Genomic DNA, 19448 nt, shown 5'->3' on the forward strand with positions numbered 1-19448 from the left:
ATTCTTGGGCTTCACCTGTGGCCCAGCTGGTAAAGAATCTGCCTGCAGTGCATCCAGGTTTGATCCCTGGGTTGGGAAGATCCCCTGGAGAAGGGAAAGGCTACCCACTCCAGTATTCTGGCCTGGAGAATTCCGTGGACATATAGTCCATGGGATCACAAAGAGTCAGACATGACTGAGTGACTTTCACTTCACTTTCACCTCAGAATATTTATGCTCGTCACTACTTTGAAATTATGGTTGTTATTAGACCCACAATAGATATTTCTTTTTAATAAATAGAGATATATATATATATATATATATATATAACCTTACCTGAAGAAATACATATATTCCTACATTATAAGTTGCTTTGAAAATAATAACAATTTTAATATAATTTGCTTCATGCATAGTCATGTGTATAATTGGTTTCTGTGTAATTTTACTTTATTCATTTAAAAATATCTCTGTGAGAAGGGGCCCATAGGCTTCACCAGATGGCCAAAGGGGTCCAAGTTACAAAAGATGGTAGGAACTCCTGGCTAGAACGAGGTGCGCACAGAGTAGGAGCTCCGTGAATGAATGGATGGACGGGTGAATGGATGGTGCCCATCTTTCCTGGTGAGGATGAGCCCCTGTGTGTTTTCAGGGTTGGGTGTCAGTGGCTTGGCATGAAATTGCCCTAACCCTAACTTTGAGGCCAACAAAGGTCCATCTAGTCAAAGCTATGGTTTTTCCAGTGGTCATGTATGGACGTGAGAGTTGGACTATAAAGAAAGCTGAGCGCTGAAGAATTGATGCTTTTAAACTGTGGTGTTGGAGAAGACTCTTGAGAGTCCCTTGGACTGCAAGGAGATCAAACCAGTCCATCCTAAAGGAGATCAGTCCTGAGTGTTCATTGGAAGGACTGATGCTGAAGCTGAAACTCCAATACTTTGGCCACCTGATGCGAAGAACTGACTCATTTAAAAAGACCCTGATGTTGGGAAAGATTGAAGGCTAGAGGAGAAGGGGATGGCAGAGGAGGAGATGGTTTGATGGCATCACTGACTCAATGGACATGAGTTTGAGTCAACTCCAGGAGTTGGTGATGGACAGGGAAGCCTGGCATGCTGCAGTCCCTGGGGTCGCAGAGTTGACACAACTGAGTGAACGGAACTGAACTTTGAGGAACAACTTACCTGATCAGTCTTTTCTTTCTTTCTTTTTTAGTATGAAAATTATCAAGCGTTCAGGAAAATTGAGAGACTGATACAAAGAACTGTTGGTGAATGGCAGTTGTTAACATTAACATGTATTTTACAGATACATTTGAAAGTATGTTGCAAATTCACTTGCCTCTAAATTGTCAGGTGCATCACTTAAGGATAAAGCCCTTCTGCTCCTTACCCTCCATACTGTTATCGCTCCAAACAAAGTGGGTAGCAGTTCAGTGTCATCCATTGTCCATATTCAGCTTTCCCCAGTTGAGCCTCAGGTGTCATTTATAGCTCAGCTTAGTTCTTTTGAGTGTTCTGGGATAAAGGAGGGCAGGGAGGAGGCCCATTGACTGTGGTTGAGGAGATGGTTGAAGAAGAAGATGGAGTGGTTTGGGGACGTATGGGGACAGAGCCCAGGTTGCATTGACCTCCTTTTTTGATTGTTGACTTGTTTCCTGGTAGCACAGGGCTCTGTGATGGGCTGAGGGCTCTGGGAGGCTAACAGGCAGTCCAGATTGGGCTGGCACTTTCTTATTTCTGATCTACCCCCAGCCCATCTTTCCCAGAGACTTCTGGGTTTGACCGTGCTCCCCAGAATGGGTTTTCTCATGGGCAGCACAGATTCAGCATGTCCTAAATCAGATTCATCATCTTTCCCCACAAACCTGCCACACCGCCTCTGTTCCTTTTCTCGATAAGGTGTACAGCATCCTCTGGTACCTCAAGCCAGAAGTCGTGCATCCTCAGCCGGTTCTCTCCTCCCCCCATCAGTGTCTGTTGTGTTTCTGTCCTTACTGCCTCTCAGCCTGTGTGCTTGTCTTGGACATCAGTGCCGCCACCTTAGTGCAGAGGCCCCTTGTCGCCTGCCTGATAATTGCAGTTGGCTTCCAGGTGGCCCCTTTGCCTTCTCCTTTCCTGCCCCCATTATGTCCTGGGCTCTCGCCTGCTAAAAAGGCTGGTGGTGGCTCCAGTGCTCTGATGTTTGGTGACGTGATGAATGCCCTACTGGGGCCATGCCCTCATTGGCAGATGAACAGTGCTTCTGGTTTGAGTGGCTCAGGTGTGATAACCAGGGGAGACGATGCTGGACATTTGAGCCAGGTCCTGAATGGTGATGGTTTGGTGGGACGGCAGGGCACAGGTTACTTAACCTCTCTGGGTTTCAGATTCCCCACATGGAATGTGGGAGTAGTAGCAAGACCCACCCGAGGATGTCGTGAGGGTTAGAGGAGGTACTGGAGGTAAAGCGCACGGCCCGTGGTGAGACTTCTGCAAGTCTTAGCCAGCATTCGTGTTGTTATTGACGAAACACTCTGGTACATAGGGAGCATGGTAGATTCAGTTGGTCTTCGTCACCTGTCTTCTTGTATAAACACTTTATTTTAATAACAGTCTTTATCACTTCAGTTGACACCATTCCATTATAAAAATGTTTAATTGAAGAGAGGCTGTTTCTTCAAAAGTCTAAATAAGTAGAACATCATCAATTAAATGTACAGCGATACAGCCTTTAGGACTACATAATTCTTCCATTTTACAGTAATGCTTCCCCTTTAAAAATTTGTCATGGTTTGTCACAGATTTAAAGTACAAGGCACCTAATGCTAAGAAAGGATAATACAGTGTACGTAATGTAAGTGAACCAGATCTTTTCTCAAATATCGATACTTTCTAGAGCCCTCCCAAATTTATGTGAACATATTTGTTTCATAAATTAAACATTTTTTTGTGTTGTTAATTTTTAATATTCTAAAAAACTTAAAAATATATTCCCTAGCTATTATAGGCAGCTTATTTTAGCATTTCACCTGTAAGAAACACTGATCTGTATACTTAAAATGATTTGTTGAAAACATTTTCATCATATAGTCCAACATTTAATAAAAAGTATGAAAATAAAGTCTCCAGTATATTAAGATTTTATCCCTTGATTAGTTCAAGTTATTTCATCAGTTGAATTCCTTGAGGTGTGTAAGGCGGGTTGGTCCTTTGGAGGACGGTAGGCTGAAACAGAAGTCACAAACTCTGGCACCTGGGAGGGCCAGGCAGGCTCCCAAGTGGCCGCCCAGGCCAAGTGGAGTCTGGAACGCCCCTAGGAAGCCCTTCAGTATGAGGAGCAGCGCTGCTCAGTCCAGCTGATGGCCATCACACAAGAAAGTGGACCCAGTGCCACCAGGAAAGTCAGAAACCCAGAATTCTATGTGAAACCTTTCAATTTTAAATGTTAGTGATTAATTTGAAAAAAATTCCTAAAACCTGCACAAGCCTAACAGACCCCATTTGTGGGCCGTATTTAGCCCAAAGGCCACAGCTTATAACCTTTCTTTGAGGGTGTCCTCTGGGGTCACCTGCTCGAGTCCAGCACAGCTCTCTCCCAGGGTGGGATTAGGTTGGATTTGAAGGCTGGTTTTTATGAGCGCCTTTGCCTTGCAGGACTTCTCCAGACAGGTTATGTCACCGACAGAGGCTGCCCTGAAGCTCCCTGTGGCCTGGAGACTATGTACAAGAGGAATGGTCTGATGGCTAGCGTGTTGGTCACCTCTGCCACTCCACAGGTACGGCGCTGGGAGGACGGGGTCAGCGGGGAGGGAGCTGTGGGGAGGGGCCCTTGCATCTGACCCAGGCCCCCTGAGTTGAGGCCCGGGGGCTGCAGGGCTCCGTGAATGCCACCATTCTTAGCCTTCCCGAGGCCCCGGCCATGCCAGACATGAGATTTGGGAGGCAGTCAGCCCTGAGGAGCAGGGTGTTTTCTGAAGTCGTTCTCTTCAAAGAAAAGCAAATACCTGCCCCTTCCAGTCGTAGCAAGTGCCACATTCCATTTTGGTGGCAAGAAGGGATCAGACCTTCCCCAGCCAAGCTGCGGCTGATTATAAGTAAGTTGCACATTCCGGGATGAAGTCAGACAGAAGGGTTTCCAGCTGGCCCTGCTCTCCTGTTTACCTTGCTCAGGAGGAAACGGCTGTAAGGGCTGGTGGTCGAGAGTGGCCTGGGCTCCGGCCCCTGCCATGGGGGTTTGGGAGTTTGGTTTTCAAGTTCCATAATGGACCGGAGGCGGGCAGAGGGCGGGGTGTCATCTGAGGCTCAGGGAGTCCGCCATGTCAGATGTGTAACGCCAGGCTCCTGTGACAAATGGGCAAGAGGGGAGCTCTGAGTTCTGCGCTCATTAGGCCCTCCCAGTCGAGTTGGGCTTTTGAAATGAGCCTGTGCAATCAGCTAGAAATCACAGGGGTTAATCCATTGCTTATCACCCTTTAAAAAAATTCCTTAGTTTGATCTGTGTTTCTGAAAGCAGACTCATGGGTCCCTGTTAAAATTCCCAGATGGCTCCAATACAGGTTCAAATAAAGTTACTGCACCACCACCAGCACCAGCCCCAGCACCACTGAATGAATCTGGGGCAGCTTGTGATTAATAAGGCCCCTTGTGTGAGTGTGTGTGTTTGGGGCAGGTGCAGTGGGGTGTTACAGGAAAGTTATAAAACCTGAAATTCCAGGAATGGACTCTGTTTGGTAACTGGAGGAATCAGACTTCCATTTCCATTTACAGTTTACATTCCGTCTAGAGTAAAACGTCTTTCTTTTCTAGTCTCTGTTTATACATATGAATCCGTACACATATAAGTGCAACCACACACATATATGCTGTATATGTATACATATATATGTGTCTGTATGAATACGCAAGTACATGCGTATCCAGAAAGTGGTGAGTGCTCAATAGTATGTGTCAAATGAACCTATGACTGAATACATATCTTATTGAAGTGCTCGATACATTTTGGTGACTGAGTGACATATTTATGCAGATACACACCCATGATTTAGTGTTTACTATATACCGGGCACTTTTTTGGTGCATTCCACAGTCACGATCTCATTTAATCCTCACAATAACCCCAGCAGGCACGGGCTGTTGTTTCACCCCCAGTCAGTAGGTGAGGAAACTGAGGCAAGGAGTGGTGAATGAACTGACTTCAGATCACACAGCTGGCGGGGATTGACAGCCAGGCCTCTGTGACTCTGGAGCCGCTAGTCCCGACCACGATGACACGGCACTCCCTGGAAGAAAGCCAGCTGCGCCAGCTGCTCCAGGCTGCCCTGTGGGAGGGGATCGTGGGCGTCAAAGAGATTTATCGGTAGCCGCCAGCTTGGAGTCTGTGAGACTGAGCGATCGAATAGACGGCCAATTCCAGAAGCATTCAGGATTAGTCTTGATTACTTTTCAGAAGTTCAGGACACATTCTTCTCAGGGGAGAATGTCCCATCACAATAGCCATCCCCTCAGCCTCCACTCCCAGGTCCCTTGAAACAGTGTCACCCAGGGAGGGGATCCTGCCAGCTGCTTTGTAAGCTGCACTTTATACAAGTGCCACAGCTCTGGGGAGTAGGTTCTAATGGTACCCTTTTACCGATGCTCGCTGAGGCACAGCAAACTGAAGAGGTCAGACGGCAGTTTGCTTGGAGCTGGCATTCTAAGCAGGCCTGTCTGATTTCAGAGCTCAGAGCATCTTAAGATCATCTCAGAGATTTTGGAATAGTAGACTCGTTTGTAAGCCTTTAAATGACACAGGACTATTGAAGTCTACAGGTTTAAGTTTCAGCTCCTCCTTTTAACCTCACATTTTCAGTTGTTGACTATTGGTTTCCCTCCCTGGCCTAAAAACCCTCTAGTTTCCAGTAAGGTTGCAAAGTTTTTCCAGATATAGCCATTTTGGAAAGAGTGAAATAAAGGGGAATTAATAAAAGCATATTCTCTAAATCTCAGTCCAAGATGTTGAGGTTAATGGAAACCACAAAATCCCTCTTCACGGGTTGAGACGAATAAAACCGTTTATGAACAGGGCACAATTTTGGGGTGGTAAGCTCGACTGGTTCCCCAAAGTAGAATTTGATGAAATTAAATAAAATTGAACGGAAGGTATGTTCAACGTTCTGGGATCCCTGCAGTGTTGGGTTTCACGAAACTGGCCACATCTGGGGAGTTCAACTTGCTCTTTAGCGGAAGACCATTCCTTTACATGCCGGCCTCACGGTGTTCTTCTTAACAAGGGGCCCTACTAAATATAACTTTCACGCCGTCTCCAAAGCCAGCCAGTTACCTCTCACCTCATCAGCTAACAGGCTTTGAATTCCAAGTGGCCCCTACGTGAGACAAGCCTTGAGAGCCAATTTGACATTTTGTATAATAATCTCCTGCAATGAACTTCAAGTAGAAAAAAAAAAAAAAAGGTGAAACCAGGTGATGTTTAAAAACACATAACAAAACAGATGATTCCTCAGGCCTCCTAAGGTGTGAAGGGTGGGCTGTATCTGTTCAGCCATCACCCCACAGGCAGCCGGAAGCAGTTGGGGTATAGTGACTGAGGGTGACACACAACTGGGCTTGCATTCTGGCTCTTCAGTTTCCGGGCTGAGATGTGTTGGGCAAGTGGCATGGCCTCTACTTCCTTATCTGTAGAAGGGGACTAATGATAGTGCATCATTGGAGAGCTGTTATGAGAATTAAGTTAGATTATGTGCGTGAAGTACCTAACACAGTGCCTGGAATAGACTAAAGCACTGAACAGCAGAAGCTCTTATCGCTGTACGGTCCTGCCATTCTCACTTCTGAGGTTTGGGCGTCAGTGATGGTGGAATCAGCCAGACTGCTCAGGTGGCCCCATCTTTCCCTGTCCTCCGCAGGGCAGCAGCAGCTCAGACTCTCTGGAGGGCCAGAGCTGCGACTATGCCAGCAAGAGCTACGACGCCGTTGTCTTCGATGTCCTGAAAGTGACTCCCGAGGAGTTTGCTGTAAGTGTCAGAACAGATGTGGGAGGCTGGGCACCACCACAGGAAGCTTGGCGGGTGGCGGGTGCGGGTGGTGATGGCCGCTCACAGTTGTTCGCTCAAATTGGAAACAACCCATATATTCACCAATAGGGGATTGCTGAATAAAGTATTCTTTATGAATACTTTATGAACCCCATGGAGCATTAAAAAAGGATGCTATCTGGGGGGAGGGAGAAATTAGGAAAATTCCATAGACAGAGGAGCCTGGCGGGCTGCAGTCCATGGGGTTGCAAAGAGTCGGACACAACTGAGCATACACTAGATATAAAATAGGTAATCAGAAAGGACACACAGAGAACTATACTCAGTATCTCAGATTAACCTGTAATGGAAGAGAGTGTAAAAAATGAATATATATGTGTGTGTGTGTAACTGAATCACTTCGTTGGACATCTGAAACTAGCACAGCATTGTAAACTATTTCAGTAAAAATTTTTGAAAATGAAAAAAACCTATAAATATTTTCAGAAGATATATTTTAATACCTGATTTGGAAAAATTGTTTGAGTAGAAAAACCTTTGTTTTTCTATCTGTAGAAAAACCTACATATATACCTATCTATATATACCTATCTATCTATACCTATCTATATACCTGTCTATACTTATCTATCTATACCTATCTGTATAGAGAATTAATTTGAATACTTGTTGCCTTGGTGTAAAGATCAGAATTATAAAAAGAAATAAGGAAGAAATGTATGATACATATTTTATACAATTATATAAAAGCAAAATAGTAAATGGCTTTGAAAGAGTTAAAAAAAAAACAAAACAAAACACTGTCAAAATTTAACCACCTTGGAAGGCTTATACAATACATATGAATAGTAAGTGAAAGGAGCCAGTCAAACCCTGGCTAGCCAGTCAAATCTTTCCTAAAGGAAATCAACCCTGAATATTCATGGGAAGGACTGATGCTGAAGCTGAAGCTCCCATGCTTTGGCCACCTCATGCGAAGAGCTGACTCATTGGAAAAGATCCTGTTGCTGGGCAAGATTGAAGGCAGGAGGAGAAGGGGACGACAGGGGATGAGATGGTTGGATGGCATCACCACCTCAATGGACATGAGTTTGAGCAAATTCTGGGAGATAGTGACGGACACGGAAGGCTGACGTGCTGCAGTCCATGGGGTCGCAAAGAGTTGGACATGACTGAGCGACTGAACAACAAAAGTGAAAGGAGCAGGTTACCGCACAAGTTAGAGAATAGTACTGTTTTTAAAAAAGCATGCACCACACATAAATATTTATATTTGCATAAGAAAATATTTGATGTTTACATAGTCACAAGTATCTGAATATCTATATAGCCAAGCATATTACTGACTGTGGTTTCTGGTTGTAAGAGTCTAGAAGATTGGAATTTAATTTCTTTCTATTTGTACTTTCTATATTTTCACAATGACTGTTCTCTACAATGATAGACAATATCATTTGAATGGATTTTGTAATTACACATGTTTCAGAATCGCTTTCCCACCAGCCAGTGTGTTGCTGCAGGTGTGGCCGTGGGGCTTCATGTTGGAGGAGCAGACCAGGCTCCTCGTTGAGCTGTGACCTGCTGTCTGCCTTTTGCACTGTGAGGGTCGACGGAGGACACTGGCTCTGGGGTGACCCGATTGCAAAGTGCTGACTCGGGCTGCAGTTCTCTGGGGAACCACCAGTGTTTCTGACCATGCCCGCTTATCCCAAGGCCCCTTGCTCTAACAGGTGTTGTGCCCTCCGGGGGCCTGTGGAGCCAAGTGTGCCCCATCTCTTTGCTCTGCCATCACTTGCTCCTATGTTTACCTTGTTGCAACAAGGTAAGCCCCGCGCTGAGCCCCACACATGGGTCACCCCTCTCAGTGTGTCTGAGGGATCTTTTTAAAACCTGTGTGAAACTCTCTAGAGGTCCCCTCGTACTAGACCTGGCCTTCCTCTCAAGGCCCCCAGTGCCCCAGGGTCTGGCCGAGCCTCCTCTCGTGCCCCTCCTTGCTATCCAGCTGCACACCGGCTGCCTCTTTCTTCCCCAGGCTCACCCGACATCCCCCTGCCCCGGGGCCCGGTGCTGCTGCTTCCTTCTGTCCTAATGGCACTCTCCCACATGTCTCACCATCTCTCTTAAGACGTCAGCCCTGGAAGAGGCATTTTGCCCACTAAGGTAGCATCTCTACAGCTCTGCCCTGACCCTGCTCTGTTTCCTTCATATCTCCCCAGACATTACATTCTATAATAGTGTTTCACGTGGCCCTTCTCCACTAGAATGCCCCCTCCCGAAGGACAGGAACTTTATCTGACTTCTTCACTGCTCTCTCCCCATTGCCCAGAACGGTGCCTCGCTCATAGTAGGTGCTCAGTAAATACATGTTGATGAGATGAATTCAGTCCTTAGAACAACTCAGTAAGGCAGATTATTAGCTCCTGACTTTCTAAGAAAGAAATAGAGGATCTAAGAGATTTTTTTTTTTTTTAAACCTGTATCATAGAACCAGATGTGGGCAGAGCCAGGTCTGAAACCTTCATCTTCTGGTTTTTCACCTGATGCTAGGTGATGATAACAAGGGCAGCTTCCACTTTGGAACACTTCCTTTGTCTAGGTCTTGTACTAAATGTTTACATGTATTAATCTAACTTACTTTTCACAACAGGCTTGCAAATTAGGTCTATTTATTATTCCCTGTATATTGGTGAGCAGGTGAATACATAGAGAGGAAACTCACCCCTTCACATGAACAGTAAGTGGCACTGTCTGTCTGGGCTTTAAAACCAGGACTTCTGGCATCCTGGGTGTGCACTCAGTAGCTCAGTTGGGTTCGACTCTTTGTAGCCCCATGGACTGTAGCCGGCCAGGCTCCTCTGTCCGTGGAATTTTCCAGACAAGAATACTAGAGTGGCTTACCATTTCCTCCTCCTGGGGATCTTCCTGACCCAGGGATCGAACCCGCGACTCTTGCATCTCCTGCACTGGCAGGCAGATTCTTTACCACTGGCACCACCTGGGAAGGCCTTTGATGTCTTAGACCAGCAGAAATAGAGTCTGAGTCACATACGCAATTAAAAAAATTTTTAGTAGCCACATTAAAAAGGTGAAATTGTTTAAAAAATATTTTTTATTTAACTTCAGTTCAGTTCATTTCAGTCGCTCAGTGGTGTCCGACTCTTTGCGACCCCATGAATCGCAGCACGCCAGGCCTCCCTGTCCATCACCATCTCCCGGAGTTCACTCAGACTCACGTCCATCGAGTCCGTGATGCCATCCAGCCATCTCATCCCCTTCTCTTGTCGTCCCCTTCTCCTCCTGCCCCTAATCCCTCCCAGCATCAGAGTCTTTTCCAATGAGTCAACTCTTTGTATGAGGTGGCCAAAGTACTGGAGCTTATTTAACTTAGTATGTCTAAAATGTCACTTCAATCTGTAAGCAACATGAAATTATTGAGGTACTTTACATTATTTTTTCACATTAAATCCTCAAAGCTCAATGTGTCTTCTGAAGTTGGAGTGCTGGTGACACTTCAGATGCTCAGTAGCCACGTGTGGCCAGTGACCACTGTATTGGGCAGCACGGTGCTAGTCTGTCCTGTCAGGCATCAAGCTGTGGTGCCTCTGTCTCCTCTAGAAGACGTCATGGACCTTGCTGGCTGATGGCATAGCTTCTATAATCTGTTTACTTTTATTTGCTTGTTATAGTTTTGACTTTTTTTCCCCTTGCTTCATGAAAAGGATGAAGTAACAATGAGGTTTAAAAATCCCTTTGCTTGGGAGTTCCCTAGTTGACCTAGTGGTTAGGATTCTGGGCTGTCACTGCTGTGGCCCAGGTTCAGTCTCCCAGTTGGGGAATTGACATTAGGCAAGCCATGCAGCACAGCCAAACAACAACAAAAAATCCCTTTACAGTTACTCCCCACATGGAATAGCAGAGAATTAGGCTGTACCTGGGGCTTTGCAGGTGGTGCTAGTGGTAAAGAATCTGCCTGTCAGTGCAAGACACTCAGGAAACTTGGGTTTGATCCCTGGATTGAAAGGATCTCCTGGAGGAAGAAGTGGCAACCACTCCAGTATTCTTGCCTGGAAAATTCCACAGACAAGAGGAGCCTGGTGGATGCATGGGGCCGCGGGGCCGCAAAGAGTTGAACACAACTGAGTGACTGGGCACAGGCCACGCCTAGAAGAGCATTGTCCAGCAGGACTCCTCGGCAAGACCGCGGGCCCGGCTTTCTAGTCTCAGCCCTAGAGTGTTGCTCCGCCTGCCCCAAGCTGGGAAGACTGAAGGGAAGGGCGGCGAGTGCTCTGAGAGCTCAGTGTTAAAAATTGGCTGCTCCTGCCAGAGTCAGTACGTCCTCAGCTTAGATGTGAAGCCAGGTCCCCTGGAGTCTTTGGTCTTTGGGGAAGCATTGGAGTTGCCAGCTGTTGGAACTGAACCAGACCACCTGGTATTTTAGTTTCCTGTCTAATAATATGAAAGAAAGAAAAAAGCCAGACCCAAGAGTCCAGTAAAAGAAATCACTTGAGTGATTCTGGGAAGATGGCAGTGGCAGCAGCGTAGTTCTTTATTCTCCCTGAATCCCTACATAAAAATATCCACAACAGCTAGATAGCAAGCCCTGAAACCCATGAGCAGTATTTACAGTAAAACTGGGTGTTAAGTTATCCCTATCAAATCTCAAATACCAGTAGCTTGGGGATATGCCACTGGTGTCAACGAGCCCTGCAGAGCATCAGCTTCAGTCTAAAAGAAAGCAGACGTACGTACTGGGGCATTTGACAGCCTAGGGGATAGAAGAACCCCAAAATTTCCAATGGGAATTCACCGGAAAGTTCAGCAGGTCAACGTGAGAATAGCAACTGAAATTGAGAGGAGTTTTGACCACTCAGATAATGGATGGGTAGAAGAGATCTGTGAACTAACCCTTAAGAGCTCTTGAAACCAATCAACCAGGGCTTACTTCCAGAACAAGTGTCTGTACCAAAGAGGAATTCAGCTTGGGAGTAGACCGAAGGTGATCAGGATAGGAGAAGTTACAGTTAAGGAAAAGGGAGGTTTAAATAAATTTGTGTTTGTGTGTGTGTGGAATCTCAAAAAGCAGCTGCCTGTTGTTGAAGACGACATGAAAGTAAAACAAAAGCTATATGAAGTTAGGAAAGCTACCGAAAATTACTGATGTCAAGTTTTTCAGTTATTACAAGGAAAAAAAGAGTAAGGAGAGAATCCTGTAGATAATGAAAGCTTGCCACAGAGACATGCCACAAAACAGATGAAAACTGTAACTTTCTATTTCAAAATTAGCTAAGAGAAGAAGTTAAGATCACACTGTGAGTCATGAACAACATAAATCTGACATATATAAATCTCAGAAATGAGGTGGCAGAGTTAGGAAAACGCTAGAAATAAAACTTATTTTAGAAATGAAAGTTGAGCACAAGAATAGATAAACATAACAGAAAATGCCTTAAGGGAGGAAAAAGTTCAATATCAAAATAAATGAAGAGATAAGAAGACCTTGAAAAATAGCGATAAATATTAATGATAAGCAAAGAAGACCCAACATACAGATAATATAAATCCCCGAAAGAGGAGAATACAAGGAAACTGAACAGATAGTTAAACCATAATTTAAGAAGATGGTCACAAAATAAAAGATTCAAGCCTACGTACTGAAAGAATATACTTTGAGGCAACCCGGAATGGTCAATACCAAGACATAGTCTTGGTAGACTACTGGGGTGATGAAATTATAGAGGAACTTGAGGAAAGTCAAGATAGTGGTTACTTTTCACAGGAGGGAGGGACTTGTGATTGGGACAGGGCACATGGAGGAACTCTGGGCTGACTCTTTTTTTTCTTAATCATGGAGAACTCTATGTAACACAAACTTGACCATCTTCACACCGTAAGTGTACAGTTCATCTGTGTTAAGAACATCCACATTACTATGCAGCCCATCTTCAGAGTGTTTTCATCTTGACGGCCCCAAACTCTGTACCCCTTAAACAACCCTTCATCCCCACAACCTCCACCACTTACTTTCTGTGTCTGTGAATATGACTGCTGCAGGGCTCTCACACAGGTGGAAGCATACAGTGTCTTTCCGTGGCTTCCTTCACTTAGCGTGATGTCTCTGAGGTTCGTCTGTGTAGTTGCGTGTGTCAGAATTTCCTTTCCCTTTTAAGTCAAATAATACTCTGTTGTGTGTGTATAACACGTATTTGGGCCCACGTATCCATCTATTGGAGTGGCTGTTTCTTAATGTGGGTGGTGGTTTTGAAGTGTTTGCCTTAACAATAAGTCATCAAGTCATGCATTTGTTTAGCATGGTTTTCTGTTAATGTGTCATTTTACAGTAAAAAGGGTTAAACTCCTTTTGGAGGTTTATTGTTCTAGTGGGGGTGCTCTGTAGCTAGATCTCAGGCTTTCTCCCCAGTGGCTGAAAGCTGAACAAAAAGCAGTGCTGGAACTTGTCTTTATTATCAATAGATCGTGGATAGTTATCCGGATCTGTATGTATAAATTTAATCCTCTGTTCTTAAGGCTGCATAGTATCCTAGAGTCTGGATGTACCATAATTTTTTCCAAAAAGTTCCTTTTTTGATGGTCTTTTAGATTACTGGCATATTTTCACTACTACAAATAATTGTTCAGTAAACATCTATATTCATCTCTGTATCTAAATGTAGATCTTTCTCCATATGTCTTCTTATAAACCAGTGCTTTTCTTTCTGTAGGTGTTGGAATTGCTGAGTCAATAGTATGCTCATTTCACCTTATAGGAGATAATACCTAAACATAATGCTTGATCCTGGATAAAGAAAAAATTGCTATAAAAGACAGTATTGGGATAATTTGAAAATTCTGAATGTGGACTGTATATTAGATAATACTGATGTAACAACAATAAATTTCTTGAGTGTAATAATCTTATCATTATGTAAGAGGGTCATCTTTTTCTTGGATTAAAAGGTGAAGAGTCATAATATCTGCATTTTACTCTCAAATGGTTCAGAAAAAAAAATTACATACTTATATAATTATGTACATAAAAATAAAGTAAATGAGGCCAGATGTTAATAAGTATCAGTAGTGAAACTAGGTGAAAGGTTGTAGAGTTTATCTTATTATTCTTGTAGATTTTTTCTAAGTTTGACATTAAAAATGAAATTAAATGTTAATGTTTTTAATGGGTTACTATCAGATTACTTTGAAAAAAGAACAGAGCAACTCGTAGCATGATTAGTTGTGATGGTGCTATTGGACCACAAATGGTGTCTTCCTCTTTAATTTGCATTTCCTTGACACAAGATTCTAAAATTGTCAGACACAGCAGCTCTAGGAGGAGAGGCAGGAATGCGTCTTTGCAGCCAATTGCTTTTTGTTCCCTGAGCCATCCTAGGGCTCATTCGGAGTGATCTCAATGCAAATTTATAGATATTTTTTATTATAAGACGGCCCACTGTTTCTGCCAACAACTTTTTTGTTTATTTCGACCCAGTGTGGGTGGAACAGGGAGCCTTCCTTGTACTAAGCTTGTGGCTGGGAAGAGGGGATTTAGTCAGCCACCATTAGAGGGAAAACATACGTTCAGCATATGTAGAAACCAGTTTGTTTTCTTTTTGGCTGATTTGCTGTCACTTACCCATAGAAAACCACCTTGCTCTCTTTCTTTAGGGCTGTACTGTGATGTACTCTGCTAGGTCTCTTTGTTCTGAAGGCCGCATCTCCAGAGAATTTTCCTGTAATATGTGGAAATTGGCTGTTTCTTTAAAAAGCCTGGATTTCTAGGGGGCCCTGGACTGGGAGGAAGGAGATGGGAGAAGGGGTTAGGGTGAAGGAAGTTGTTGCAGGTGACCAGTGTAACTGGACATCCTGTTGCTGTTGTTCAGTCTGTCAGTCATGTCTGACTCTGCGACCCCACGAACTGCAGCATGCCAGGCTTCTGTCCTTCATCTCCTGGAGCCTGCTCACGTTTGTGCCAGTGATGCTATCTAACCCTCTCATCCTCTGCTGCTCTCCTTCTCCTTTTGCCCTCAGTGTTCCCCAGCATCAGGGTCTCTCCAGTGAGCTGGCTCTTCTCATTAGGTGGCCAGAGTGTTGGAGCTCCTGTACTCTGGACATCCTGTTCAGTTCAGTTGCTCAGTTGTGTCCAACTCTCTGACCCCATGGACCGCAGCACACCAGGCCTCCCTGTCCATCACCAACTCCTGGAGTTGACTCAAACTCATGTCCATTGAGTCGGTGATGCCATCCAGCCATCTCATTCTCTGTCATCCCCTTCTCCTCTCGCCTTCAATCTTTCCCAGCATCAGGGTCTTTTCCAATTAGTCAGCTCTTTGCATCAGGTGGCCGAAGTATTGGAGTTTCAGCTTCAGCATCAGTCCTTCCAATGAACATTCAGGACTGATTTCCTTTAGGATGGACTGGTTTGATCTCCTTGCAGTCCAAGGGACTCTCAAGAGTCTTCTCCAACACCACAGTTCAAAAGCATCAATTCTTCAGCGCTGCATGAAGTGGACATCCTGTATGAAGGCTTTATTTTCAAAAACAAGGAGAGGCCATTAAGAGACTTGTCATGAGACCTGTGAGACGGTGATGCGTGTCCTCATCACAGGCACATGCTCCCATGACAGTAGGAACCAGAGGGCCTCATTGTCTCCTGTTCCTGTCGAGGCTGTGCCATACTCCTAGGAGCCTGGGAACCCGCTGTGAAAAGGAACAGGACCCTGATCTTGCTCTGCAAGTCCCCACTCCTACACACACCCTACCTTTCAGTAAAACTGCCTGCCTTGCCGTGCTCCAGCTTCAAAGGGAGGATTACTCAAAACCTTACTCAACCTTGCTACATGTGTTCAGCTTTGTAGTAAAATGACGTGTAATTTATACCCCAGTGATTTTACCTATTTATTGATGTATTCTTGCTTTGGACACTGCATCCTTTTGGGCCAGAACTGAGAAGATAGAAATGGGAGAGCTTCTTCTGAATAGTTTCTGATGGTATGTTTGGGACCAACCAGTCTATTTTCAGCCTGGTGACCTCTGTTCCGGTTTTTCTGGTTTATCTTGAATAAAATACCTGAGCACATTTTTGACTGATGGTCTGAGCAGGGATAATAATATTTGAAACTTGAACCATCTGAAAAATTATGAAATGCAAAGTCACTGTTTTAATACGTGATTTGGAAATTCATGTAGCAAACCCTAGAACTGATGGCAGGATGGAAAGGAAGTTTTCTCATTTTCACATTAGCAGACTTTTGGTTCTTTTCCTAAATGACACTGCAAACATCCTGCCAGTTCTTCTGGATTGGGAGTGAACTTGAATTGCGGGAGAAATTTCCAAGGCCCTCTGAGATCTCAGCTCAAATCTTCTGTTTTCATGAGGTCTTTCTGCTTCCCAGGATGGCAGAATTAATCCACGTGTGAGGAGCACTTGGCCAACAATCTCCTTGAGTCTGGCAGGAGAAATGCCAGTCTGTTTGCACCTGGGATGGAGCTCTGGGCCCGGTATCTCTGGGCCAGACACACAGGCCCACAGGCTTCAGCGAGCAGTAGTCACTCACTTTATGCTGATGTCCAGGGCTGGCTTGCGTCGGTGGATAGACCCAGAGGTGGAACTGCTCAGACTCTGCAGTGCCATCCATGTCACTGCTGAGCTTCCAGTAGCGGCAGCATTTCACCTCAGTGCTCGTGACAAGCCCCAGCCCCTTGGAGAGGCAAAGCCACCTGTTTATTTTCATCTCCTTCTCAGCCCTGGGGATGGTATGCTTTGGGATGCATCCCATGCTTCCCAGAAATCCACTGATCTTGGGTCACCTTTCAGTTGTGCCAAGAGGTGATCAGAATTCTACCTAAGCCCTGGATTGTGGTTACAGTTGACATACCACATGTGTTGCTGTTTTTCTCCAATGTATTCTTGACATCAGGGCTTCCCTGATAGTTCAGTTGGTAAAGAATCTGTCTGCAATGCAGGAGACCCTGGTTCGATTCCTGGGTTGGGAAGATCCACCGGAGAAGGGATAGGCTATCCACTCCAAAATTCTTGGGCTTCCCTTGTGGCTCAGCTGGTAAAGAATCTGCCCACGATGCAGGAGACCTGAGTTCAATCCCTGGGTTGGGAAGATCCCCTGGAGAAGGTAACGTGTACCCACTCCAGCATTCTGGCTTAGAAAATTCCATAGATTGTATAGTCCAAGGGGTTGCAAAAAGTCAGATACAACTAAGCGACTTTCAAAAAAAAAGAAATTCTTGATATGAGGCTTTTTTCTCATGACAATATAACAGCCTCCTTTAAGTATTTTTTAGAGCAGCTTTGAAACATGGATGTTCAAACATGTTAATAGTCCATTATTTCTTCTCTGGTGTTTTGGGCAGGAACCATATACCAGAACACGAACCCATGTATGTGACTCCCCTTTGGCCAAAAAATTCTGATACATAAACATATAAATATATAATCTTTGTGAATATGCAGGACAAGAGGTACAGAATGCCTGGTACCTGTGTACACACACACACGCAATATATGTACACATATATATGTATATATAGAGACTACCTATTAGGTACCAGGCATTCTGCTCCTCTTGTCTGGAATTCTCACAGTGATCCTATAAGACAGGGATGGTTGTCACCATATTCTAGATGTGTCAGCTGAAACCGGGAGTAGTTAAAAGTCATGTGTCAAAGAGAATGTTGCTGTTAAGTGATGGTGTCCAGACACACGCCGAGCCCTGTGAATTCCACAGCCCACATCTGTTCACTGCATCATGTTCTCCCAGATTCCCTGTGGACAGTGGACAGGTGTCTTCTCTCATTCATGGGCATCCAGAGCTCTCAGCGCTCCTTGCCCTGGCCTGTCACAGAGGCATCTGTTGACTGTGTCCTGGCTCCCCACGTGGAGAGAAGTATAGGCCATGGGAAGTCAGCCCAGGCCATGCCTTGGCCTGCAAAACTGTCAGCAGTGACACCTGCTCTTACTGCTACCTGATGAGCTTATAGCGACAGGAGCAGCGTTTCAACTAGATGTGTGTTTTCTCTGTGGACAAAATTAGTGAAGGAAAGTTATGACTGGCCTAGACAGCATATTCAAAAGCAGAGACATTACTTTGCCAACAAAGGTCTGTCTAGTCAAGGCCATGGTTTTTCCAGTGGTCATGTATGGATGTGAGAGTTGGACTGAAGAAAGCTGAGCGCCAAAGAATTGATGCTTTTGAACTGTGGGGTTGGAGAAGACTCTTGAGAGTCCCTTGGACTGCAAGGAGATCCAACCAGTCATTCTAAAGGAGATCAGTGCTGGGTGTTCTTTGGAAAGACTGATGCTAAAACTGAAACTCCAATACTTTGGCCACCTCATGCAAAGAGTTGACCCATTGGAAAAGATTCTGATGCTGGGAGGGATTAGGGGCAGGAGGAGAAGGGGACGACAGAGAATGAGATGGCTGGATGGCATCACCAACTCGATGGACATGAGTTTGGGTGAACTCCGGGAGTTGGTGATGGACAGGGAGGCCTGGCGTGCTGCGATTCATGGGGTCACAAAGAGTCGGACACGACTGAGCGACTGAACTGAACTGAAGCTAGGTTTGATAAAAGACCAGTTTCTTTCCTTTCCAGTCAGTAGTCATGAAGGGACGTGAGAGTTGGACCATAAAGAAGGCTGAGTACTGAAGAATTGATGCTTTCGAACTGTGGTGCTGGAGAAGGCTCTTTAAGAGTCCTTTGGACAACAAGGAGTCAGACAAGTCAATCCTAAAGGAAATCAAATCTGAATAATCAGTGGGAACTGATGCTGAAGCTGAAGCTCCAGTGCTTTGGCCATCTGATGTAAAAAGCCAACTCATTGGAAAAGACCCTGAAGCTGGGAAAGATTGAGGGCAGGAGGAGAAGGGGATGACAGAGGCTGAGATAGTTGGATGAAATCACTGAATCGATGAACATAGGTTTGAGCAAACTCTGGGAGATAGTGAAGGACAGGGAAGCCTGGTGTGCTGCAATCCATAGGGTCGCAGAATTGGGCATGACAGCGACTAAACAGTGAACAACAGCAAAGGACTAACGCTTTAAAAAGTATATAATAAAAATGTCATGGGCATCGCTATAAAAGTTTCCAAATGCTTGCTCTCAAATTTTGTAGTTCTCTCATTGTGGGCTGGTGGAATAAACAGTTCATGGTCCAACACTGGTCTGTGGGGGCATCTCAAATGGGACTCCACCATATAATTTAGAGGTGGCTTAGGCTTCAGAAGAAATGTATACTTTCTATAAGCCACAATTAAAAAAAAAATAACTTAAGAGTAATAGACAGTGTCTCTGTTTAACATTCTAACTTATAATATTGTGTCTGCAACTTTTTTTTAAATTGTAGAAGTAACTTAGACTTGAAACAAAAGCTCAAATAGAATGAAAATATCCAAACTAAAAAATGTACCCTCCAAGCTACTATTATCAATCCCTAAATTGGGAGTCC

At 44.7% G+C, this 19448-nt stretch overlaps 1 protein-coding gene across 3 annotated transcripts in view; it reads left to right on the top strand.

Moving 5' to 3' along the window:
• RALGPS1 (Ral GEF with PH domain and SH3 binding motif 1) overlaps positions 1-19448 on the top strand; it is a 295391-nt gene that overhangs the window by 29832 nt on the left and 246111 nt on the right. For all 3 annotated transcript variants that reach the window (XM_040225151.1, XM_040225152.1, XM_040225153.1), the window contains exons 3-4: positions 3618-3739; positions 6866-6973. In XM_040225151.1, the coding sequence (XP_040081085.1) occupies positions 3683-3739; positions 6866-6973 (165 nt within the window). In that variant the 5' untranslated portion in view covers positions 3618-3682. The remainder of the gene's footprint in view (positions 1-3617; positions 3740-6865; positions 6974-19448) is intronic.

This window comes from Oryx dammah, unplaced genomic scaffold (genome assembly GCF_014754425.2).
Source record: "Oryx dammah isolate SB20612 unplaced genomic scaffold, SCBI_Odam_1.1 HiC_scaffold_25, whole genome shotgun sequence".
Taxonomy (NCBI): Eukaryota; Metazoa; Chordata; class Mammalia; order Artiodactyla; family Bovidae; genus Oryx; species Oryx dammah.